Source organism: Odontomachus brunneus, unplaced genomic scaffold, assembly GCF_010583005.1.
Source record: "Odontomachus brunneus isolate Ranch 3 - 2012 unplaced genomic scaffold, Obru_v1 Obru_scaffold_002, whole genome shotgun sequence".
NCBI classification, from domain to species: Eukaryota; Metazoa; Arthropoda; class Insecta; order Hymenoptera; family Formicidae; genus Odontomachus; species Odontomachus brunneus.
Window position 1 is genome coordinate 78,976 of NW_022639452.1, and position 11,252 is coordinate 90,227.

The 11,252-nt window shown below is 38.4% G+C and overlaps 1 protein-coding gene across 7 annotated transcripts in view; it reads left to right on the top strand.

Annotated features, from left to right (window-relative positions):
• The window catches only part of LOC116840866 (QRFP-like peptide receptor), a 33,667-nt gene extending 24,960 nt beyond the window's left edge, over nt 1–8,707 (top strand). For 3 of the 7 annotated variants that reach the window (XR_004377431.1, XR_004377433.1, XR_004377430.1), the window contains 6 exons: nt 488–693; nt 1,882–2,005; nt 2,102–2,262; nt 2,550–2,711; nt 3,365–3,514; nt 6,311–8,707. Coding sequence is in view for 3 of the 7 variants with exons in the window: in XM_032808185.1 (XP_032664076.1) it covers nt 488–693; nt 1,882–2,005; nt 2,102–2,262; nt 2,550–2,711; nt 6,311–6,320 (663 nt within the window). In the remaining 4 variants the exon portion in view is untranslated. Of the gene's footprint in view, nt 1–487; nt 694–1,881; nt 2,006–2,101; nt 2,263–2,549; nt 2,712–3,364; nt 3,515–6,310 lie in introns of those variants that run through there. The other 4 variants (XR_004377432.1, XM_032808203.1, XM_032808194.1 and 1 more) reach the window with 4 other exon arrangements.
• The last annotated feature ends 2,545 nt before the right edge of the window (nt 8,708–11,252 follow it).

Here is an 11,252-nt window from a genome sequence, read left to right on the forward strand (position 1 = left end):
CCCCCCCTTTTAATTCACGCAAATCGCGAAGATGCAGGGATGCAATTATAATAAAGATACGTGCAATTAATTATCTGCATCTCGCGACCGCTTACATTATGATCGACAAATAAGTGGAAATCGGAGCGTACAATAGCAACACGAATTGTCTTGTACTTTTTGCATAAGATCAAATGATATATCAGATTATATCAAGTCGATATATCAAATGTCACCTCTCGGCGGGGTCACCCACTAGTAGTGGCAAACTACGTGACGTCGCGAAGGATTAATGAAACGAGCGAGGGTGAACGCTGATCCTCCGGGCCACGAACAAACGTCGTGAAGCAAAAGCGAGGGTGCGATAAAAAGCTCATCTCGTCTCATCTCGCCTTTCGTATGCCGGTGGAGTCTTATCGCCGACACGCATATGTAAATGTCGGTTGGATGAATACGCGTTTGCGACTCGCATTACAGCGGTATATTTTCTGCACTCAGCTCTTTTCAGATGCACAAGCAAGTAGGACTGAGATTAATCGCGTACTGGTGTGTTCGCGATTCCGAAGCTGGGCTCCTGTGGCAAATCCACGAGGTCTACATGCTCCTCCTAGTTCTCGTCCTGCCGTTGACTGTCATGGCGTTCTGCTACACGACCATTTGTTGGGAGATCTGGCGCGTTATGAAGCGCCGATATCATATGACGTCGCGACACGCGTAAGTATATAGAAATAGAATTCTCTTTCGCAAAACTTCGCGACATTTCCTTCGCATTAAACGCCGGCATTAGACCAATCAACGTAAACCGTCGCAGTCTGCGAAGTAAAATGGCCCGATCGAGAGAAGGGAAAGAGCGCACTTCTCGCGTGAAATTTCGATTACCTTTCAGCGAGGTAGACGTCAATCGTGCGGCGGATGAACGGAAAAGAGGAATGCCATTTTTCGCCATTTGACGGACGTCCCGCGTTCGATGCATCGCGTCAGCGGTTTAATATGAATTTTTGACTCGATTGTTGAATTTCCGGAAGGCTGACTATGATGAAAGCTCGTGTTCGGATCGACGCACGATAATACAATTGTACGCGAAAGAAAGATCGTGTTTCCATTTATAATGCATTTCACGCCCACCGCCGCTCGCGCCGTGTAACTATCGGAGCAGGACGCGATAACGCCATGCAATCGTGAGATTTCATCGCGATTGAGTTGTATGCACAAGTCGCGGTCGCAAGTCCTCAAATTTGCTCATTATCATTACGTCGTAATAACGTCGGATTTTAACAAACACAAACATCTGTTTCGGCGTAATGGGCGCAATCGCGTCACATCGCGTCGACGGGTGCTTCTTTGGAAAGTGAGCCCGCAGGCAGTTTGCTCGAAATAGATCGATCGGACAGACGCGATATTGAATGCAGAAGTGTATTTGCACTTTGTAACTCGATTGTGCACAGACTCGAGTCAAGCATTTCGTAGCTCCGCGTATTTCTCGAGGCAGACCTCTCTCGGGAAACCGCTGCGCTGATAATTGGACTAGGTGTGTGTGTGTGTGTGTGTGTGTGTGTGTGTGTGTGTGTGTGTGTGTGTTGGCGCCCGATTATACGATTATATAAATAGATAGAGGTAAACAGATAAATAAGTGTTTGTTATCGGAATGAAATGCTCTCCCGAAACGCGACTTTAATAGGCGCACCGGTATTAATCGAAGGGAGAAAATTTCACTCTCATCGAAATGAAATTGTACAAGTTGCGTACAAGATCGGAGCAAAATGCATCTTTCACACACCGTCGTCGAGATGGGGCACATACCTGAAATAAAAAATCCAAGCGATTTGAGATTGGAATTACGCGAGGTTGCTGATTTTTGTGTGCGGTTCAGTCAAAGCGCAATTGTCATTTCATCTATTTCAGGTTACATCCAAGCAACACGGACGCGGAATCCATACCAATGACGACAAAGCGACAAAACGTCGCGAGAAACGAACGGCGGACGCGTCGTGACGATACCGACGAGGAGTCACGGACCATGAAGCAGGTTGACTAATCTTTACTTTGAAATCGCACCTTGAAACGCGTTTAACCGCGCCGTAAGAGTTTACCAAACTGTGTTAAAAAACTGTCGCGATAACAGGTGGTGAAGATGTTGGTGGCCGTTGTACTGCTGTTTGCGCTATGCTGGGGTCCAATTCTCATCGACAATGTGCTAACCGCTTACGGTTATCTTCCTCGTATCAAGAGCGGAGCACACAAGCACCTCAACACCGTGTTCCAACTAATGGCCTACTTCAACAGGTACGGGTCTTTTGTGTATACGGCCTTTTGTGACTTTGTCGATCTTTTTAACTAGACGCGCGCAACTTTGTGGTCGTTGCCTCTAGAGGGCCGTTGGCGAGCTCATATTATATCGGCCGAATCTTGCTCATTTATCGGTGGTCGCAGACGCTTTGTAGAGCACGTGAACGGCACTTTGCAAAGGAATCGAAACACTTTGTTCCAAAGCTTTCTAAACATTCACGACAAACTCGGTGACACTGACGTTTAATAAGAATCAACGCCTTTAATCCGGCCGCACGTTGCAGCTGCATAAACCCGATAGTGTACGGATTTATGTCGAAGCACTTCAGAAAGAACTTCCTGTCAGCCGCCTGCGGCGGATGGTGGCTTTGCTGCCCTAGACGAGGCTACCGAGCGTCCGTCACGAGGCATCCCAGTCTCAGCCAGACCAGGACCACTAGCGTGAGGTAAGTCGTGCAAGTCGTTCCTAATATGTATCTCGATACGGTAAGACATAACAAATGAATGAGGAGATTGGACAGAGTTACGGAGCGCGCGTCTCACTTCTCTCGAAATCTGCGTGTGTATTGGCGCATAACCATTACTCGCGATCCAAGTTGCAGCGCGTCAATCCGAAACACGCGTTCCTGTTAAAATTAGCCGTAAACTACCAACGCTTGTCGGAGGCAGCAAACGGCCAGGCGTAAAATCTCCCAATAAAAGCGAAATCTAAAGCTGCACGCTTCATAAGAAAGCTTCACGCGCGTTATACTAGCACCTGCTTTTATGATAGTTGAAATTCTTGGAGAAGAAGTTATGTATCGCGGAAAATGTGCTTTTGTTGGTGTAATAATAATTTCTTTCAAGTTTTATTAGACTCGCGCGAAAGGGATGTATACACTGCTTTATTTATACGTTTCATTCAAATTAACGTGTTACGTAGTTATAAAATGTATTTCCGCTCGCGGAAATACTTGGCGGTTGCATAACAAATTGCAACATCCTCTAATAACTATCGCGTGCTAACATTAACTACGAAATTAATCAGCATTACGCATCGCGAGATGCAAGCTAAGATTCTACCCAAATAAAGACCTCCATTTCTGAATGCATGATTCAGGTGGATTCGAAACTCGTCCGACCTGCATCCCGTAGTTTACCCGTGACACGCTCACGGAAGACGAGAACCAAGGCCCACCAAAACTCGTGCATGCCTCACGAATGTCCGGCTAAACTAGACAAATGCAACACGGTACGATTGTGAATCGAGGTAAACTAAACGCTAACTAAACGCGTATACCACACAACTCAATGTCCACATCACTGCTCACTCGCACATTCGCAAACTCGGTCGCTTATCGATTTATCGTATACGCGCAGCCTTCATTTTATTTCGCAAAAAATCGAAGAATCAAATTGTAAGCTCCTTTCTACTCATCAGTTGCAGCAAGAAGAAGTTATTTTTCGTGTACAACGCACTATATAAAACAAAAATGATGTTTGAGTGGCGAAATAGGCACGCAAGTTTTTCTTTGGCTTGCAATATTTCCCTTCCTGCCGGAAACAGATTGCAATGAAGGATACGTGTATATAATCGTATAGAAAAGAAAGGAAGCGAATGTAAACGACACATTTAAATCCAACGATCGAGCCGTGTCATCGCTTGGCGGTGGCAGCTAAAATGAATCTGCAAAAATGATTGGAATAAACACACTGTGTAGAATTAATTACGTGTTGTCATGTCGATTGATTCTTCAGCATTTCATGTCGCGGCTATATAAAATTTCCATCGTCCTATTTTACACCGTACGTATTAAAACATTCCATCTTAAAACGAAATAAATTAAATCTCATTCTACCGAGATTAAAAGGCACAATGCCAAAGATGCGTCGATAAAATTCCAAGCATCGCGAAATTTAACAGAAATAACGAAAGCATGCAAGAAATAACGAGACTGCAAAAACACGAAATGCGCAGCTAAATAGCGATAGTTTGTTATCAATCGTTTCTCTACGTCTACATGTTACAAGTCACTCAAGAGTTCGAGAGATTAATCGAATTAATAAGCTTCGCACATATATGACAAGATGTTACCTATCCTTTAATAGTGAGTGGATTTTACTCGGCAAAATTTTAACCCGAGAGACTCGACTTACTGAGACATTTAATGTTGAAATTGAAAAATTGTACAAGATCTACTTGTGCTCTGATCTTCTGAGCGTCTTTTGAATTCTTCTTCTACGTAGTCCCGCGACACACTATCAGTAACTAAAATAGAAATAATTTGGAAATGTATTCGTAGTACTTTTGTAATCACACTGAGAGAAAAAAATAGTTGGAATAATTATAATCTCACTAATCTCACTTATTTTATAGTTCGTTTTGGTCTCAAATATATTTATAATTTATCTAAACATAAAGATATAGCAGAATGAAAACAGATTTATAATCACCATCTTATTATTTTATGTGTATAGTAAAGCACGCTTTAGGAATATAGTTACATGTATCTATATTTTCCAAATATTCCAATTGTATTGACTATATAAAATAGTTAATTTCTCTTACCATTCAATATTTGCAACCTTACTATATTTTTTATTTCAAATGATTATAATTCTTGGTAAAAGTTTTACATGTCAGTTATACTATACTTAATATTGTAAATATTACAAGCATTATGGTGAAATTTACTATAAAAGTGATGTTCCTAACTATAATCTTTTTATTATGCCATAGTTCCAAATATCATACATTTTTCTCTCACTCGCGCAAACAATACTCGCGGGTTATTTGGCAGATTATCTCATCGAGAGTATACTAACCGCTATTATTCCACTCTCAATCCATGAGAAAACAAACTAAACGAGAGCCCAAGAGATTGCCCGTAGCTAAATATTCCGAGTCGAAATTTGGATCGTACGATACGCTACTTTTACCTTGAGTCAACATATAGTGATCTTTACGTTTATGAGGACTTACTGTGTCGTTATATTTGTAAATATTGAGGATTATATTATATATTGCACGCTCGCGTACACTTCTACTTATGTAGGCAGAAATGTACTTTTCACAACCATACTAGACTAATGAATATAAATACGGCTTATTTACATTTATGTCTTGCAACTGTGCTCATACAAGGCGGCTCGAAATTCTGAATGTTTCGAAACAACGTTATTTTATCGCTACTGTGTCATAAAATATAGCTCAAGTATCACAACACTTGATTCGAGATAGAATAGTGTTGCGAACGGGTCTTGTGTTACACCCGCACACACGGAGTTATTCCTGAGTGTCCTTCGATGACGCTTCGAAAGTTCTTGGCACACGATGTAGGTGCCTCACACAGTGTCTCTCTAGAGAAAAATATCAAGAGAGAGAAGATTCGAAGAGAGAGAGAGTCCATTCCTATCAGACCCTTTCAGATCACCTACTCATCGATCAGAAAGTTTCGCAATAATTTCCCAATTCCGATCACCTTGTGTTATATTTCGTCGTCTTCAAAACTACATATAACAAAAAAACGACTATTAACATTATAATAACAGTAGCTGTGCGTTGATGCAAACGAAAAATGAAAAAATAGAGAGAGAGAGAGAGAGAGAGAGAGAGAGAGGAAGGGGAAAGGTACAATTAATCTTATTATTGCGCGGTACCGTTTCTTTTCATATATTCCTCAAAACTTTCATTCTCTTCGACTGAATTATGCGATACAAGTGGAATTTTGACAAATAAAGAAAAAATTGATATATTCGTTTCACGTTTATTTTTAGTTTTCCATGCTCGGCAAAATGTCTCGATAATCTTTGCCTTCGTCGGAAGCAAACCGTTGCATGGAACAGTAAAAGCATAGTTCCGAGTTAATCTGCTCGAGTCATTTACTCTTCTAGCACACTGTGCGTCAGTGCGGAACGAAGCGCCGCTCAGTTAGATTTATTCGTTGAAACGTAATCCAATACAAGACGTTTCTCGCGACTTGCCCTCTCCTCAAACTTTGTTGGATAATGAAATTCTATCGCCACGCGTCTTTTTCTCTCCGTATTTCGCTCTGTCTGCTTTCAGATGGATCTGATTCTTTTTTCCCCGGACCAAGTCGTCGAGGGAGGCCTCCGTCAGACAGGAGACTTTCGACGGATGGTGAATAAAGTCGAGAGAAGTACGATTACACAGGATTTACAGTGGTAGGAGGTACACATCGCGCCCTTCGACCTTCGCAGCCGCCTACGACTGACGCAAAGTGGATACGAGTAGAAGCGTACGGTCGCGCGTGTATTGAAAGTAACAAACCCGCATAAACCATCCGTCAGATCGTCGCGTAATCGGTGCAAGTTCCCAGCGAGTCCCGGTTCTCGTTCACCATTCGCACCGCATATAAACTCTCGTTCGCGTCGTCGGCTGAATAATTGGATGTTAGAATAATCGAACCTGCGTTTAACCTGCGGTTTCAGACGCGCGGGCAACGCGCACACCAGTCATAGCTACGTGTAGACTATACGAAGCTATGAATAACGTATAAACATGTTCACCTCCACCTTCAGATCTCGTAGATTTAGAAATAGCTCACAAAAATATATTACCAAAGTAAAGAAGCTGATTAAACTATTAAACGCGAAACACAAGATCGGAAGGGACGATTGAATATTCGCGTAGAAAATTTCTCGAATGCCGTTAAGTTGAAACCTTCTCAATTTGTAGATTCGCTCAACGCGTAATATATCATTTTAATGCTCATAAATAATTCAACGAAGGACCAAAATCCTATATCCGATATAATTTGTCGATTCAGCAATTATAAAAATACTCGACAAGTCTCAAGAAAAAGAGGACGTTTCGACAGCTGCTCGATGCACGTTTCCGAAATATACTCTCGACATGTCTCGAGAAGTATTCGTTGCGATGTTGGTCGCAGTCAATAAACAATTATACGTTATTTAACAAACATTGTACAACAACGAGAAGGTTTGTCAAACATTCGCGGCGCTTTTGGTAAACGGCCGGCAGGAATTTTTCAAACAATTTCCCGCAATGTGCTTACCTAGGCTGTAAATTCGTTTACTTTACCAGCGCTTTCGCGTGCTTGTGTATTTAAAGCGTTTCAGGGAAAAAAAATTGCGAGAGAATGCTCTCCCTCCTACAATACATTATCTTTCCACAGGACTAAATTAACGTTTACGTATAGTGTGTACAACGGAAATACAGAGGGAAATTTTCAATTGTACGTAAGCTCTGGCAGTAAAAGATCGATCTTTGTACGTATATTAATTATATTAAATGTTAGGACAGGTTCTATAACAGATGATGTTGCTAGAAATAATAATTGCATTAAAACATTAAATCGAGGAAGAATCTCTCAAGTATGTATGGGTGATATTTACGTGTTATTGTACATGCTTTTACGTTTTTCCTTACATATATAAAACTTTGTTTTCGAAAAAATGAAATAGGAAAATTTCTCAATTAAAAAGTTTTAAGATAGAAATATGTCCTTTTTTTTCTCAGAGAGAAAGAGTGCGGTCAAGATACTTGGTCCAATTTCTTCGTATTCGATTTCCTAATTTTGCTATAAGAAATAATCATGAGTTAAAATTACAGGTATATCAGTTTCAACGTGTACGTTTTTATCGTTCCCAAAGAAATGAATTCCAAAATTTTCAAGTCCGACAGATGGCGCAACCAAGAAAATTAAAAAACATAATTTATTGTAATGCAAATAAAATATATCTTTATTCAAAGTATTATTTGAGAGTCATATCACTCAAATCCTTGTTGAAAATGAAATGAAATAAATCATGACAGTGACTATATCCAAGGTACTAGGTGATGCACATGACAAAACACTTTTAAACTTGTATATTTGTAATCCACTCGTAATTATCTTTGGTTTTATAACAAAATTAATTGGGAAATCGAATACGAAGAAATTGAAAAAAAATCGTCTATAGCTATTTAGCTGCACTCTGCCTACTTGTATCGCACGGAATCATTGGGCACTCGTAGTTATAAGTCTAAAACCAGTTACAGGAATCTCCCTATACATAAAAAAACACGCACGAACGTTTATTTATGTAATAACAGCACGAGTAAACTCCATATAACGCGATCAGAAAATTTGCAAACTGATTCTTTTTCTTCGTAACTTATAATAGAAACGTTTTGCAATTAATTTCATCTTCTACGTAACTTCTTGTGCAATTTCTTCGAAAGGTGGCGCGCACCAAATTTAGCAATTGTTTAAAAGGAATAAGACAAATTATGAGATGAGCGTTCTTGTTACAGAAAAAATAAAGAGATATTAGTCCAGTAACTTTTTAATCACGCAACGTATGGACCCATAAGTAAACCGCAACGTTGAAAACGGCATTAGTTTTAAATTCATACTAGTCAATTTCTTCGAAAGCTATACTATTTTTGTTACATCCAAAAACAAATATTAAATAAATGTGGAGCAAATGTCTTTTTTCCTTTGTTTCATCTACTTTGACTCAAAAACCTCCTACATCTAACTTTTTATGTGTACAAATACTCCAGTAATATATAAAATCTTACAAAAATATTGCTCTCTCTCTCTCTCTCTCTCTCTCTCTCTCTCTCTCTCTCTCTCTCTCTCTGTAATATAATCATATATCGTGTAGTCTTTCTCTATACTATAATCTGATTATGAGTTAAAGAGACATCAGAGGTTGCGGATTAATAAAATATGATCGCAACGACAATTATACGATTAAATCTTATTTTGTGACTCGACGTGCCGACGACGAAGAGACGCTATCGACTGCTCGAAATGTCCAATAATCGTATTGAAACATACCGTTATTTAGACAGTAATAAATCGTTGTTTACAGGTAACATTTATATCTTTTGGTGTTTTAACTGATGTGTCCATCACACTCTGCTTGTGCGGGGCTAATTAATACACATTCGAGATAGTTGCGATTATTTATGCTTCATATTGTATATTCTATACTCTATTTGTTAGTTATTGTTTATTCATTAGAATATCGCTGAAGAGCCAGCGTTGGAGGCATTCCAAAAGAAGCATGAACATTTATAAATTCAAAAATTTGCAAACCTAAAGCTTTATAAATTTAAGAATTTATGAATACGCGCGTAGCGTTTGTTACAATAATGCGTATTCCGGAGCAAAGACATAACTCATCGCAACTCGAATAAATGACCACAAGTTTATTGTAAGACGACAAACGTAGTACGAGACTTTTAGCGGACCGCATAAAAAAAATTTAGAGAGCAACTTGTATCTCGCGCGCGCGGAACCGACGGGCTGAACAGAAGTAAGACTAGGGCTGCGTTCCGAAATGCACTGCCAATACTGAAAATCTATAGTTTATGTTACATATATTATAGAATTTCAGTACTGGCAGTGAATTTCGGAACGCAGCCTTGATCTCAGCAAGAAAGAAAAGATACTGCCATTATCTTCTGAAACAAAGTGAAAATGTTGCCTGGTGCTGCTGGAGAGCAGAAAATATCTGAAATGTGATATGACGGCGCAACAACCCGCAAAAAGAAGCCGTACAACTAATATGAGAGATCAGAGTGTCGCATGAGAGAGATCGTATGATGTGTCCAATTATCCATATTGCGTGGTAAAGAAGAAACACTTTCCGAGGCCAAGGAAAAAACAACGTCAAAATGGATAAGAAGATGCGAGAGGTGATACAATTGATCATGTACCTATTTTCTTCGCGTAAGCTCGTTAAAAATGAAAAGTTTCATTTAACTCTTCAATGAAAACTGACAATTTCTTATACAGTAAAGATACACGATATATTTTGTCGAATATGACAAAAAAGAAAAAAAACAGAAAGAAAATAGAAGTATTGTTGTAGAAAATTTATGCGCATATTTATGCGTTATGTACAGAAATACTTGTTTGTAGTAATAGTATAAATACACCTCCTCCCTATCATATCATATATAGGATGTCTAACAACCACGGTAGAGATATTTTAATAGCATATTCTGAAGATAAAGTAGAGTCAAAAATCCTAATGCAAAAATGTCGACACTACAATAGTTTTCAAATTATAACCGATTAAAGATTATCAATAATATCGCGTAGAATTTGCACGCTCAGGCCCGTAGTTATATAGCACGCACATCGTTTTATTATTTGTTATCGACTTCACAGTTAATATTGATTTTTACTACACAGCTGATTCCTAAAAACATTAATAATTATTATTGCTAGAATTATTAAATTTAATAGTTTCACATTTGAGAAACAAGGATTTTATGCGTTTTTGACATGAAAAATAATCATGAAAAATACGATTTATACGATTTCACTCCTCATAAAACGTGAAAAATATAAAAATAATAATAAATTATTTTCCATGATTACTTTTCATGTCAAAAACGCAAAAATCCTTGTTTTAAGTGTAAAACTATTAAATTTAATAATTATAATAATAACAATAATAATTATTAATGTTTTCAAGAATCAGCTGTGTAGTAAAAACTAATATTAACTGTGAAGTCGATAACAAATGATAAAACGATATGCGTGCTGTATAACTACGGGCTTGAGCGTGCGAATTCTACGCGATATTACTGGTAAACTTTGAACGGTTATAATTCAAAAACTATCGTAGCCTCGACATTTTTGCATTAGGATTTTTTACTCTACTTTATCTTCAGAATACGCTATTAAAATATCTTACGGTGATGGTGAGATACACAAATAAACATATTATATACCAATTTTGGTAATATACCCACATAGCATGTAATATTACAGTAATATCACAGTAATATTACAGTTCCATTGCAATGAAATGCAGTTTCATTTACAATGAAATGTAGCAGAAATATTACTGTAATATTACTGAGATATCACAGTAATATCACAATGTCCGCGAAAACGCATCACAGTAATATTACTGTAATATATCACAGTCATTATTGTAATAAAAATGTTCGATTGTATAAAGGATTTGTCTGCGTATTATTTTATATATTACATATTTTTATTCGCACCAACAAA